This window comes from Phyllostomus discolor, chromosome 8, assembly GCF_004126475.2.
Source record: "Phyllostomus discolor isolate MPI-MPIP mPhyDis1 chromosome 8, mPhyDis1.pri.v3, whole genome shotgun sequence".
Classification (NCBI taxonomy): Eukaryota; Metazoa; Chordata; class Mammalia; order Chiroptera; family Phyllostomidae; genus Phyllostomus; species Phyllostomus discolor.
In genome coordinates, this window is record NC_040910.2 from 54,791,382 (window position 1) to 54,806,192 (window position 14,811).

Consider the following 14,811-nt stretch of genomic DNA (forward strand, 5'->3'; position numbering starts at 1 on the left):
TGCAGCTTAAAAATCTATGCCTTCTCATTGCAAAACCTGCTTTCAGGGAAGCTCTGCCGCTGATTGTTCTTGACTGTGTTCCGGTTGTAGTGCCCTAATTGGAGTCTCCTGAAATGTCTGAGCGTTGAGATTTTGTTTCCACCTCACTGAAATCTGACATATCGTTTCCCCCAAATTATATGGGCATTATACCTGTGTTGCCTTCTCTCCCTTTTCTCCCACAAATAACTCAAAACACACTTCCTAGGTGAGCTGGACAAAAATCTGATCACCCTGATTCCAGTACCCATTTGAGACACCAGAAGTCAGGGAGCAGGGGTGGCAGAAGGTTAAACCAGCAAACAGAAAACCTTGAAGTAAACTACAGAAAGCCTTTCCCAAGCTCAGAACATCAGCCTAAATGAAAGCTCCTCAGATGATGTTTTTTTCTGACTCCAAATAGATAATTACTATTTCTTAAGCCGGACTCTCCGGTTTGTTTTACCACCCAACAAGGCACTCACTCACCCGTTGGCCAGAGCGGCCAGGGTGCCCTGGGCAGTGGATGAGCTCCTCGGCACAGCCGGAGGAGCCTGGGACCCAGCAATCGGAACTGAAGAAACCTGCAGGCAGCTGGAGCTATATTAAATTTTTACCATTTGGACTTAATTTAAACTCTTGTTTCCTTCTTCAGCGGGTGTGAGAGAAACATTCAACATTTTTTTATTTCAGGAAAATAGATGGTGGTGCCATTAAAAAGTTTTATATAAGAGCTGAGGGCTTAACAAAATCATAAGGGTTTGCTGGCTGGATCTTGGCCCCATTCCAAGCCCTGAGTAGCCCTGCCCTTTGCTCTCTCATCCTTTAGTCAAGCAGACCAACAGCTCAGGCCAGCTGTGTGGATGGGGGGCTTTGTCCTCTACATTAATCTCCCCATCGTTCCTGTAGAGCTGTGGCACCTCACAGCATGTACTAACAGGCTCCAGGCTGTCACTCTATTCAACTGCCCGATGACATCATCCTGGATGAAGGGTGCTTTCGTGTCCCCCAGTCCTGTCTCCCTACCACTGTGCGCTGCTTCTTTCCTCCTCCCAGTTCTAACAGGCCTGTTGGCTGTCTCCCCACAAAGCATCAACCCTTTTGCTCGTGCCCTGCCAGTCCCTCTCCAGATGCTCTTCAAGGAGCCCATCCTGTAGGCACATCCCTACAAACAGGAATCAGCTCAGTACGGATGGCGTTTGCAGCCTGGAACCTGAAATGACTTTTCTTTCCCTAGAAATGTATGGGCCTCTCTATACATCTTGACCTCTTATGTCTTGAGGCAAAGGATGGCAAGACCTGTATATAGATCTCAGTGCTCTCTCTAGCTTAACCATGTGAAAAAAAATTGATTATTTTGGTGAACCTAATCTAAAAAGGGAGTAGGGGATAATTTAGGAGGTGAACTTGAGATACCCAAGAATCACTCAGCAAAGTTCAGTGAGTTGCAGTAAGAACACTTATTCTAGTTATAAGAAAACTGTGAATGAAGGAGTCCCCTTCAAATGATTCTAGGGCTGGAGATGTGTCAAGGCCCCTATTGCCAATTCCACAGTGTCTCGATGTACAGGTTGGTACTGCCCGCACGATAGAAGACACTCCCACCCTGGGCAGTAGTCATCTCTGTTTAAAATACAATCCTGAGATGGAAAGGACTTGAGCTTCCCAACCTCAAGTAAACCATCTGGTGATATGTGTATCCTGCTTTTAGCTGATGCTGCGGAAAACCTTGAAAACTTTTAGGAAGAGCATCTACACTCGCTATTATTATAATGGCGGGTGTCCCTTAGCTCCCACATGACCCCTGCTTGACCACACCACTGAGTTTCATTCAGAAGGCAACACGAAACAACTGGCACTGTGATGGGCCCCCAGGCTTCCAGGCTGGTCACTTGAAGACCTCAGAGAGGCACAGCTAAGCTATGTAAATCACTTATCTTATTTTCCGTATCTCCCCACTAGGATGTAAGTCTCTCAAGGGAGAAGAATTTTATCTGTTTTGCTAATGTATCCCCAGCACCTACGATAGTGCCTGGCACATAGAACTTCCCTAATAATAGTGGTTGGGTGAATGAACAAATGAGTAAGTGCATCTCTGTTTTCACTAGGACTTGGAGCACACCCAGCTGCCTATCTCTGAGAGTAACTTGGCAACAACAGCCCTGATTGTTGTCAACTTCTACTGTGTCTTAGAATTTGAATGTGAGAAATGACAGCATGCCTGAGTCTTCCTATTCTTGGCTTGATTTTCTTCTGGATTTTCCAACCGCCTGCACAGAGAAATAAAGAATGGGGTTCCTTATGTCTTAACAGGCCCATCAGCTTAAATGAGACCTACATTTATTTTCCTTTCCTTCACTGAGCTGTTAATCTGGGTGTTTCACTTAATTGTTCCATTTCAAGGAGGGCAGAAGTGATTTTCTGCACACATGGTCCATGGTCCATGGATTAAGACACTTTGTAGGGAGACTGGGGACATTTGTAATAACATCAACAATTAAAATAAAGTTAAAATAGGCCCTGGCTGGTGTGGCTCAGTGGATTGAGCACTGACCTGCGAACCAAGGGGTCGCCAGTTCAATTCCCAGTCAGGGCACATGCATGGGTTGTGGGCCAGGTCCCCAGTAAGGGGCATGTGAGAGGCAACCGCACATTGATGTTTCTCTCCCTCTCTTCATTCCTCCCTTCCCTTCTCTCTAAAATTAAATAAAATATTTAAAAAATAAAGTTAAAATATAAGATACCTTGAGAGTCCTAGAAACCTTTTCTTTTATCTTTTTTCCTTTTTTCCTTCCATTTAAAAAAAATTATCTCTTAACATTTTAGTTCATTCAATAACAATTATTGAGCCCTATAGAGTGGCTGGCACTGTGCTAGGCATTGAGAAATATAAAAATAAATAAAAGACACTAATTACCCTCAAGCAGCACACAGTCTATCAGACAAACAACAACTGCAAGACAATGTGATTAACTGTGTTGGAGTAGCCTGTGGAGGAGGGTAGGTTGTCACAGAACAAAGATTTGGTAGGTCTGACAGGGAGAGTCAGAAAATACCTCACGGGGCAGGCGGCACTCAAGTGTAGTGCTAAATCGGAGTGAAAATGGCAAATGCAGGAGGGAGCGAAGCATTCCCTGGCAGAGGGCAGAAGGCACAGAAAGGTACCATGCAGCAGATAGCAGTGAGGGGTGCCTGCTGAGTGGTGGGCACATGGGAGCATCAGGTATGTGTGCCTTGTTGTAGAAAGACACTTATTGGCCACTTTAAACTTTGTTAAAATGTAGTTTCTTGTGGGGACAGAAACTATAGCATTTGCCAAATTCTCAAAGGGGTCCAAGCCAAAAAGAGTTAAACTCCATTGCATTTCAATAAATATTTTATATATTCCCATGGCACTTAGGGCACTTGAACTGAATTGAAGAGAGTTTTGGTTCACAATGGAAAATAAGTTTGATAGCATGATTTTGTTCTCATTTGATCACTTTTGGGAAAAGAATTCAAGTTCCACCAGTGTTCAGGGTACAAGGGAAAGAGTAGTGAGAGAGGAGAGAGACATTGGTTGGATTCATGATTTCATTAGAAATATTTCATATATCTATTCTGTCCAGATCAAATCTTCACAAAAGAACAGTTCACATTAAAAGTATATTTACTCACATAACAAAAGTGGAGAATTGAAGTAGTCATCTATATGGTTTAAAATTATTACCTTTTCTTTCTGAATGAGATAGCTATTCCAGGAATTCTTAAATCACCATCCCTGCGGATTCCCCTGCCCACCACTGTGAACGCCTACTACCTCTGGTTTTGTTTCACATTTTGAACTTGATCCAAGTTTCCCACTTGACCATTACAGCACACAGTCAAGCATCTCTCCATAATAGCCTTCTCCATGTAAAAGACCTTTCATTAAGGTTGTACTCTTAATAGAATCAGACTACAGCATAAAATCTGCCAGTTCTTTTTTTCATTAAAGGACACTTTCCAGAAAGTGAAAAGACAATGATGGAATGAGAAAAAATAATTACAAATCACTTACTTATCTAATAAGGGCCCAGTAGCCTGAATATATAAAGAACTCCAACAACTCAACAATAAAAAGGCAAATAACACAATTTAAAAATGGGCAAAGGATCTGAATGGATATTTCTCCAAAGCATATTCACAAGTGGTCCATAAGTACAAGAAAAGACTCTCAAAATCATTGGGGAAAGAAAATCAAAACCACAATGAAATACCACTTCACACTCAGAGGATGACTAGAATTAAGAAAAAACTAAAACAGGAAATAACAAGCATTGGTAGATATGGAGAAATTGGAGCCTTTGTATGTTGCTGTTGGAAATGTAAAATGGTGGAGTCACAGTGGGAAACAGTTCTCAGGAAGTTACAGTTGTCATATAACCCAGATAATTCTACTCTTAGATATGTACTCAAAAGAACTCAAAATATTTGTTCACAAAAAATCTTGTACACAAATGTTTGCAGTAGTATTATTTATAAAAGCCAAAATGTAGAAACCCAAGTGTCCATCAAATGATGTAAAGTTAAACAAAATGTGGCATGTCCTTATAATAGAATATTATTCAGTGATAAGAAATAAAGAAGCACTGAACCCAAGGGTGAACTTGAAAGAAATCAGACACAAAAGTCCACATATTATGTGACTCCATTTATACGAAAAGTCTACAGTAGACAAGTCCATGAAGTCAAAAAGTAGGTGAGCCATTGGCAGCAAGTGGGGACAAAAGGGAACTGGGAACTATGGGGTTCTTTTCGGGACGATGGAAATGTTCTGGAACTACATAGTGGTGATCATTGCACAACACTGTGGATATACTAAATACCACAGAATTGTACATTTTAAAATGGTTACAATGGTGAATGACAGATTATATGAATTTTATCTTAGTAAAAACTGCAAAAAAACAAAAAACAAAACCCCCCCACTGCCAATTGTCTTTAGCTCTACCCCAGATTTAGACAATCACAGACTCTACAATTTTTTTAAGTAGATCTTTCCTCTTGTCTTTGCAAAAGTCAAATACTTTCACATTGGATAAAAATTCCTCATTATTTGAGAGATTACAATATTTATTGTAATCCTGGTAAAAACTCAGGCACATTAAAAACCTCACTTAGTAAATGACTACAGAAGTAGAGAAAATAACAGCATGCATTTGCTTAGTGAATACATTTCTACGATTTGGGACACATCAAATGGCAAGGCATTCTGTTAAAAGCCTCTTCAAATTTCATTACCAGAGTATTCTCAAAGTTAAAACTTTGGAAGTAATGAGAGAGAACACAGACTAAGAATCCTCATCGCCAGCTTCTCTCCCTGCCTGTCTTCTTACAGAAGTGAAAGCTAAACTTGGGTCACTGAGACACTTTGAATTCTTTTGAATGTCACACTTTTTTGGGACTGAAATTATTTACGTTTCCATTGCCTACATTTCCATAACAGCAAGTACCATAAGCTTTCTCCTGCACAATTATCATACCAGATCCCCAAGGCAGCTTGTTTTATTTCTCCATATAATACAGCATGGAGGGGGGGGGTTAAATTTTTTTTGAGACACTAGTAATAGTGTTAAATAACTAACAAAAAATGCCCCGGTCCCACTAAGATTGATAACCATGATATGGTGAAAAAAAGAATTATTTTTTTCAAAGTAGTTATCTCTGGCCTCTCTTTGCATCCTCCTCTCTCTGCTAAACTCTTTCATGACTTGGTTCCTAAACCATAATTTGTGGGGTCTAGTTTAAAATAAATTTCTGCAGCCCCTTGTTCGGAAATTATTCACAATTTCAAAAAGCAACAGCAAAGCCATACACCTAGTGGCCGCACCCGTCTCACAGCTGCGGAGTTGGCTCGACAGCTGCCCCCGACGCTACGGCCCCCTTCGTGTGGTCAGAGTCGAGTCACTCACCTTCTTCACTGGAACGGAGGCTAATCACCCCCGATCTCTCTCTTTCTGCTAGGATTATTTTTTAAAGTCTCAAGCCCGAATACTGTTGTTGAACACATTTTACATTTTTCTGTAGGGCAGGGAACGCTGTGGATTTCGATTGGCCGTGAGCGGCAGGAAAGCCATTTGGCGGATTAAGTGGGGGTCCTTCAAAGATTAAGCGGGGGAGGGGCTGCTCTTCCACTCATCTCCAACCTGACACACTTTGCCTCGCTCTGTGTTTTTATTAGCCTGCATCTTCGGTGCGTCCGTGGCAAGGGTGATGAAACCGGTGGCAGATTTAACTGCCAAGCAGCTGGGTCACTGTCCCGTGGGTCTTGTTGTCATGCTGGGATCTTAAAGTGACCACGGCTGTCTGGGCGGCTGCTCTCCAAAAGGCTCCGAGAGAGACCACGGAATAGTTAATCGGTGGAAAAGGGAAGAAAGAGGCTGTTGCTTGCAGAAAGCACAGAGCCGCCGCTTTGAGAAATCCCAAGGTGGCTGAATATCAAGAACATGGTTCCTGCTGCGGGCAGCTGTGTGTGCCAAGGGCAGCCTGAGGGCTTAAAATCAAATCTCCAGCTCGGGCTGCTGCCCTCCCCTGGGGCTTTGGCACTGGAGGCTGAGGCCTGAAGACTGTGAAATGAAGAAACCCTCCTCCATGCTATCCATCGAGGAGGGTTATCATTTACAGTTATCTTTTTCATTGTTAGCAATCTCAGTGAATCACGTGTTCAGAGAGAGAGAGACAGACAGACAGACAGACAGACAGAAAATAGGATGACTTACTTCCCAGGAAAGATCTGCAGGCCCCTTACCTGGAACCTCCTCATGTCCCTTGGGTTTCCTGCTGTTTTCAAACAATTCTGATTGCACTTGAGGAAAAATTTTAAAAAGAATCTGTGAAAAGAAAGCAATGTGTTACATTTTTCAGTAAACATTTTTTAGGAGAGAATATCCCTGCATTCTATGAGGTTTGATTGGAAAGTGATTGTATTTCAGGCCTGGGGAATTTCAGCAGGCCCTGCCCCTGTAGGAACATGGCTGACCCTCAGCAATTTGCAAATTTGGATGTTTTCAGTCGCCAGTCAGCTCCATCACTGTGAAGGACTGTGAAGTGATTCAGAAGCTGGGTTCTGGTTTGTACCCCCACCCCCAAGTTGCTGGGGCACTCCCCCACCCCTGCCCCCAAGTCTTCAAAAGCAGCAGCGACTCCTGCCGCGCAAAAAAAGTCTTGTTCCAGGGTTAAAAATGGCCTGGCTGAGCCCAGAATCCCAGGGTTCCTCACGTGCGTGGCTTTCTGCTGGCCACACACACCTTCCTGTTCCACACCTCACACATGCACCCTCACACACAAAGGAGGCCTAATATTTTCAACCGATGTGTATAAAACTCAGAAGATGTTCTGTTACCATCCAATCACAGAGTCAGTCTGTGCTGGATGTATTCTGGGCTTTTTATGATTAATAACAAGTGTGAATGTCCTTTCAGATCTTCTACAGAATATCCAGAAAATATAAAGGCACAGAATAATGGTCTGAGGTCATCATTCATAAGAAATGTTTTTTGAGCCAATATTCTGCTAAATCAACTATCTGAGCAATTTAAAGGCATCTTTAATCGGACAAGTACATCCACCAAGAAAAATGGCAGAAGTGGTCTTTTCAGCCATTTACATATTTAATGTTTGGAATTTTGTTTCAAAAATGCAGTAAGTTTTTCATTTATTTTACTTGCAGAGTCCTTTTCCTTAAAAAAAAATCCAGCTTTTGCAGTGCTAAAGTCCCAGGTGAGCTAGGCCTATTTCCCTTTCTGTTACTATGACAACGAAATTTTACCGCAGTCCCAAAGTCCCTTCAGAACTCTCACATCCATGCCTTGAATTAGAACTTTAAAGGAAAAGATATACATTTTCACCAGGATTTACCAACAAAAATAAGTCGAAATCAACAATGCTTCCAAAAATCTACTTTGAAGCAATGGTTGGTCAGATGCTATCATGCTGACCTTCTGTTTGTTTTTAATTTTTTAAAAATCACACACAAGAATTAGAGTGTTGCAGTTGATGGTATTTCACACTTAAAGAAAAAAACCCTGATAGAAAAATAAAGAGTAAATGATAAAGGAGAGAAGGGGACCTGCACTCTTCCGAGCATTTTTTTTCCTATTTGAGTCTCTTTTCCTCCAGATTTGCTAAAAAATATTTGGCCAAGTGTTCCTGACCCCTATCTAATGAATAAGGTTGGGTGTGAATTTAGAAATAACAGTTAAGTATTTTTTCATTATTTTATAACATCTGCTTTTCACATCTCTTTCAACCTTCTCCGGGGCAGGCGGGGTCTGCGGGCCCTGCAGAGTGGCAGGGCAGGGACCACCGGCCCACCGCCTCTCCCTCTCGCAGCAGCCCCATTCGCACGCAGCCTGCCTCCACTCTCCCAAGTGCCGTGGACGTCTGCCCACGGCCATCGGAGCATGTTAGCACCGCAGCTGCTTTTACTTAAGAAAAGATGGATCAGAAGTCAAGCATTTCGTTTGTTTCTTTTTTTAAAGGGGAAACAGCAGTCATCTGCAGGTACCAGCCATGAGTGGAGATGCTCTCATGATAGACTTAAGACTTGCTTTTTCCTCTGGTGAGTGAGTCTCTCTCCAAACAATGGAGTCCCCACCCTCACACCACGTTTGCTCACCAACACCCCCATCGGTGATTTACCCTTCCCCTCCCATAGCACTGACCTCCCCCTCACTAAAATCACCACTGAAAAAAACCCACTAAAATAAAATTTTAAAAGCCCACTAAAATCAAATCAAATGCTTTTCCTCACTAACTCCTCGATTTGGGGAAAGTTTTCCCACAACTGGGCTCCTTATAATGCATTCTGTGTGTGTTACTTCCTCTAGCCTACCCCACCCTTCCTCCAGAATGTATCTGGTGAAAACATTAATGTTGACGAAGACATTAGTATAGGCTTGGTGTGGTGGGTGAAAAAGTGCAAAGGAGATAAATGTTTACATAAAATCAAATTGATTTAAGGAAACAAGGGGCCTGCTGAAAGGCTTTATTCATTTTTAAATGAGGACCCTTAACAGTTCTTAGGACAGAAAACATTGTTTGTTGGCCTGGGGTCTCACAGCCCCTGCATGCTCAAGATGCAACGTTCCATTCACAAAGGCTAAGAGAGTGATTCTCTTATATTGTATAGTACTTTCTAAAACAGGCATAGCAATTACTATTTCGAAATGGCCAGCACCAGAAATTATGGCCTGATACATTATATGTGGCCCTAAAATGAATTTAAAGAAATTCTGGGGCTTACAGAATCTCCATTTTTTTTCTCTTTACTGATGTCTTCCACCTTCCCCCCACCCCCACCCCGAGCCCCTCCACACATCATGCTCTGGGGCTCTGTGCAGAACCCTCCCCTACCCCACCAGCCATTAACCCCAGGGTAACTTTCAGGGGACAAATCCCCTGTGTCCAGATCCCTAGGAAGCCAGAGCTGCCTGGAAAATGTCAGCTCTCCCTACTCAGAAATGGGAAACCGAAGTGAATTATAAGATTCAGACCAAATGTGCAGATTCGCATCGGGATGGAAGTTGTTATTTTCACTTTCTCCAGACAATGTTGACTACATAAATATTATCATCGCTTAGCGTGGTACACTTCGCAGGGCCTCTGATCTCATTCTTTAGGAGTAAACACTAACAGTGACGTGTTTGTCCTCGTTTTATAGTTAAAGGGGAACAGAGAGAGAGGTGGAGTCAAAATGTGAACTCAAGTGAACTGTAATTGAAAAGTAAAATTTTTAAAAAGTAATGAAAGAAAAGTGAACTCAAGCCCTCAGATCTCAACTGAGGCAAAGAGAATGCACCAAAGGACACGCCTTCACCCCACAAACATTTATTAAATTCTGACGCTGGGCTAGTCTTGATCTGCTACCAACTAACTTTGTAATCAAGTTACCTCACTTCTCTGGGCCTTGGTTTCTTCAACTGTTAAGAAGGTTTAACTGGATTATCCCTAGGATTCCTTCCAACATTAATATTCTATGATTGCTAAGAAAAATACGTAGAGTTGAGAACCCTCCAGAAATGGCCACATTGGGGAAAGAAACCACCGAAAACAAAAAGATCATGGCTTACTGAAGCCCAAGTGGAGGTGGGTACAGGGGATTCCTGAGAGAGAGGCCAAACCCGAGGATCCGAGACTGAAAGAAAGATAAGCAGGGCTAGCTGGTGGGTTGAAAATTCGGCTTCTTGGCTGAGTCCTTGGCCAGAGCTGTGGTAGCGTGAGGTGGAGGGGCGAGAGCACCTTTCCCGTAGCATCCTTTCTCCACTTTCTCCCGCTTCCAAGGCAGGAGGCGTGGGCTCAGGAATATCACAGAGCAGAGTGCGCTTTCCCTATGCACCCTCTCGTGTGGTCCAGTGCCTGGACAGCACAGAGTCACAGAGGGCAGGGGATGAAGGCTTGCCAAACACCACCTCTGTGCCATGCTCCCAGCTATGTTCCTGACATACATTGCCTCATTTATTTCTCACAACTTTATGAGTGACAGATCACCTCACAGCTAGGAAAGGCAAGTCACCAAGAATTTATACATTTGCCCAAGGTCACACAGCTTGTAAGTGACAGAAACAAGAATTTAAACCTGGGCCTTTCTGGCAGCAAGTTCCATCCGGCGTTCTGTTTCCTGCATCAGTTAGATTGTGGTGATGGTTGCAAAACTCCGTGAGCATACTAGAAACCAACTGTACACTTGGAGTGGGTGAACCCTATGGTATGTAAATAATGTTTCAGTATAGCTGTTTAAAAAGCAACTTCAGAAAGCACGGTCTGAAAAAAGCAACAACAACAAAACCATAAAGGATTCTGGTTTCTTAAAGAGTGAGGGGACTCTAGCACCCCAGGTGGGAAACATTAGGTCAAAGACAGTGCCATAGAATTAAATGCCACTATTGAAAACCCCTGGTGAGTTCATTCATTCACTCATTGGATCAGTTATTAAGTATGCAATATGTGTCATGAATTTTCTTGTTTTTCCAACAAGATGGAAAAATCCTTGTCCTCATGGAGCACAAAACCAAATTATCAAAAATGTGCTTCTTTGGATTCTGAGATGAGTCTGGAGACCTCTGAATATGGGTCCATGTGCAAGCACAGGGGCTCACCTGGTACCCAAGAAATCTCCTTCCTCCCAAATCTCTGGAATATGGGGATACTCACACTGTTTAAGAATAGAAGGAAAGCGCCTAGGTGGCTCAAGACATGTACTGAGCCAACTCAAATAGAAACAGATGCAAACTAGATGTTCAAACAGGATGAAGAGTTAAGGTCTGGAGGTGGGGCAGTGAGGAGTCTCTAAATCACAGTAAGGGTAACTACTTAATATTCATGCCAGATTCCAGGAATATAACCAATGATCTGACCAGTACAAAGCCCAGCATCATATTTCTCCAGATGTGTGGAAGAATTTACCTTCAATTTGAAATCCAAAACCTAGTGCCTTCTCAAGAACTGTAATATGTAACACCTTTAGGAAGGCACTGTGGAAGGCACAAAAGCTTCCTTTAACGAAAAGATTAGGCAGGGATGTATATCAAAGCATTGAGAACTTGGCACTAGCAACAGCTACCATTATGCAGAGACTTACTCTAAGCAAAATAATTTATAAAACGCCTTTCATCCTGAAAAAGAAAATCTAATTCTGCCTACTGTGGAAACAACTTCTGCAGTGATGTGGCCATAGCCACACACCACGGGGTGAGAACATCCCCACTCTCCGCTGTATCTGGTTCTCTCTCTGCCATAGCAGCCGCAGAAGTGGGCTGGACCACTAAAGGCTGAGCCACATACAGAACTGATACAGCCTCACAAACCACATGGGTGCTTAAAGGTCTATGCCCATTGATTTTCAAGGAAAACACAGTTTATGTGGATTAACTATGAAACCTCCTTTTCCAGATTCCTATCTAAAATACAATTGGCTTCCACTGTTTGGGAGTGCTTCTGAAAATAGCATTTCTGAGGACTACCAAATGCAGGGATGGACTGCATCATAAAACCAGACTTGAAAGGAGTGGCTGGTTGCTTCTCTTCTCCCAGAACCCTCTCGAGCTTACCCCACTGGGAAACCAGGCAGAGTGAGAAGGCCATATTGTCACTTAAACCAAATGTGCATTTTTATAAGCTGATTTTTCTATGCAACCCATTTATTTATATAATCCCTTAAAAAGTAAATATAAATACATAAACAGAGAAGGTACAAAATCTTCCATCTCCTCAGATATTCCTATGGAACATTACCATTAAAGTGTATTCACCTAGACTCTTTTAATAAACAACCATTTCAGATTCCAAACAATTTAAATTTACAGAAATTTTTAAGCAATAAATTTTCTTACTTCCAACTATATTCAACCTCTCTAACTGCACTTGGCTGAAGGACTGGTTACAATGACGATTATAATAATAATTTTAAAAAGCCCATATTCATTCACCACTTATTATTTGCCATGTATGTTTTCATTTAATGCCCCCAACTTGATTAGAAGAATTAATGCCTCCATTTTACAGGGGAGATGAATGAGGCTCAGAAAAGTCAGATGACTTGCTAGTAAGTGGAAGAGTCAAGAGTGTAATTCTGGTTTGTTGACTCTTGGGAAAACACTGCCCTGCTGGGGGCTTGGTGATGCTTCCTTGGAAGGGAAAGGGGGACACACTGCCTAGCTGTTCTCTGTTTCAGGGACCAGTGTCTCATTGATCTTCATGTGGGGTCACCCCGCATCCTCCACTTTACTCCCCAAATGAGGGTGGAGTCATTCTTGGTGCTATAAAACAAAACTAGCAAACAAGCAAAAAATGTCTTTCATCGCTCTCAGGGGTTGCACTCTCTAGAAATTCTGTGGCTATTGCAGAGTATGCAGAGGAAAATGAACAAGCCTATCAGATACTCAGAAAACCAGACATCTCAAGACCCACTTGGCCCAAAGGTGGCACAGACTCAACAGACCCCTGCACAAGAATGTAAAAGGCTGCTTGCACATTTGAGGAAGATGCAAGGACACTTGTCCATCACAACTATGGAGGGGAAAAAAAGCCTGAAGTTGAATGTGTAACATCAGTTGAATTAAATCTCGGAAAACATTTTCTGAGGATCAAGTGAACAAAACTAACTCTTGAAAGCATTACCCAAGAGACAGAGGAGACCCTCCTCCACTGGAGATGTTTAAATAGACCATCGGGTTAATTCCTTTCATAGCAGATGGGTTCAGTCTTTGGGATGTCTTTACCAAGCCATTCCCACATGAGGTCAAGGCTTCTGTAGTTCTATTATTTTTGCTTGCTTAATATTTATTGTAAAACTTAGGGACCTTCACTTTCTTCATTTGTGACATGACTTCCTAGGCCAGTAGTAAGGAATAGTTATCCATGCAAAATGTTTGGGTAAATGCCTGATACCTAGTAAGCGGGCTCCTTCACCTTTCACCAGGCAGGCTTGTGCCCGCTCCCCTGAATTGCCCTTTCTCCCTACCTCATTTTAAGCAGCCCATTTTCCACACAAAATTACCAGAGGGAGTTCCCACAAATTTAAGTTCCTTAACTCTCCAATATTAATATATATATATTCCACTTGGAGATCTTCTCTTAATTTTTAGGGAGATTAAAAAAAAATAACATGTAACTAATTGATTACAACAGATTGCAGGAAAAGAACAAAAACAACAAAAAGATGGTGGGTCTAAATCCTCACCACCATTTTCAGTAAGCAATGGTCAGGCAGAAAGAGTTCAGAGCTGCACACGTTCCTTTGGTTCCAAACTGGCATCAGGCCAGTCTCTATTCGCCATTCACGCCCATTACAAGCTCCTGGAAGTGGCATTTCAGTTTGGCAATCGCGCCTTCATTACGGAACACAAGGCCTCCGGAGCAGGATCTGCTGTATTCATTTAGGCACCAGGAGGGAGCGAAGTCCCCACTGTGTAATCTGACTCCCTATCGACAGACTTCATTTCAAAGCCATTTTACGATTTCTTCTTGGAGGGAATGTCTCCCATAGCTCAAGTGGCAAGCAACTGACTGTGAAGAGTTGCTGAGGTGCCAAAACAAGGAGGCCACTTGGATTCTCTACTTATTTCTGACCAGCGACACACTACCATTCCTGAGAACCTGGGATTATAGGTTGGAATTTTTTTCTCCCTATGTTCGGACACATCTTCACTCCCCTGAATTCCATCACTTGGTACAATGAGGCTGGCAGGGAAAAACCTCTAAGGAAAAGTCCTTGTTTTTGCACTCCAATGGAAATCTGACACCATTAATGAAAATAATAATTGAACTCTTTGGGCCTGAATTGGAATGAAACACAACACTTAAGAGCATATTTGTAATTCCAATTGTTCTCATAAAATGTCTTCAGAGGGCTCTTTGCCATGTGCCCAGTTCCACCTTTTTTTTCAGACAGTACCTTTTTTTTTTTTTTTTGCTGTATCCCTTCCTTTTTCTTCTCAAGAAAAGGAAAAAAGGCTAGGTGAGACGGAACATCTTACTGGATTCAGGAAACATCTTTCAGTGAGACTTCAGAATTAGAATACAAATCTATTTCCCATTCTAATGCCGTGACTACTCGGGTGAAGGAGAGAAATGAAGTTATTAGCCAGCCATCAGCTTAATGGGTCCTTACCGTCCTATTTCCTTAGTGCCCCTTTTCCCCTTCTGCCGCCTTCCCCTCCCCCGCTGCCACAGGCCCCCCCCACCAAAGCTCATGTATGCTAGGCTGAGCAGTGAACACCAATTACACCAAAAGCCCTTTGCTGCTGCCTGGTCCGCTGGTTTTACTGTTTTGCC

The 14,811-nt window shown here is 42.6% G+C and overlaps 1 protein-coding gene across 1 annotated transcript in view; it reads right to left on the reverse strand.

The window, feature by feature from the left end:
• The window catches only part of EBF2 (EBF transcription factor 2), a 190,529-nt gene that overhangs the window by 52,370 nt on the left and 123,348 nt on the right, over positions 1 to 14,811 (reverse strand). The window contains exon 7 of the mRNA XM_028521678.2: positions 6,788 to 6,869. Coding sequence (XP_028377479.1) covers positions 6,788 to 6,869 — 82 coding nt within the window. The remainder of the gene's footprint in view (positions 1 to 6,787; positions 6,870 to 14,811) is intronic.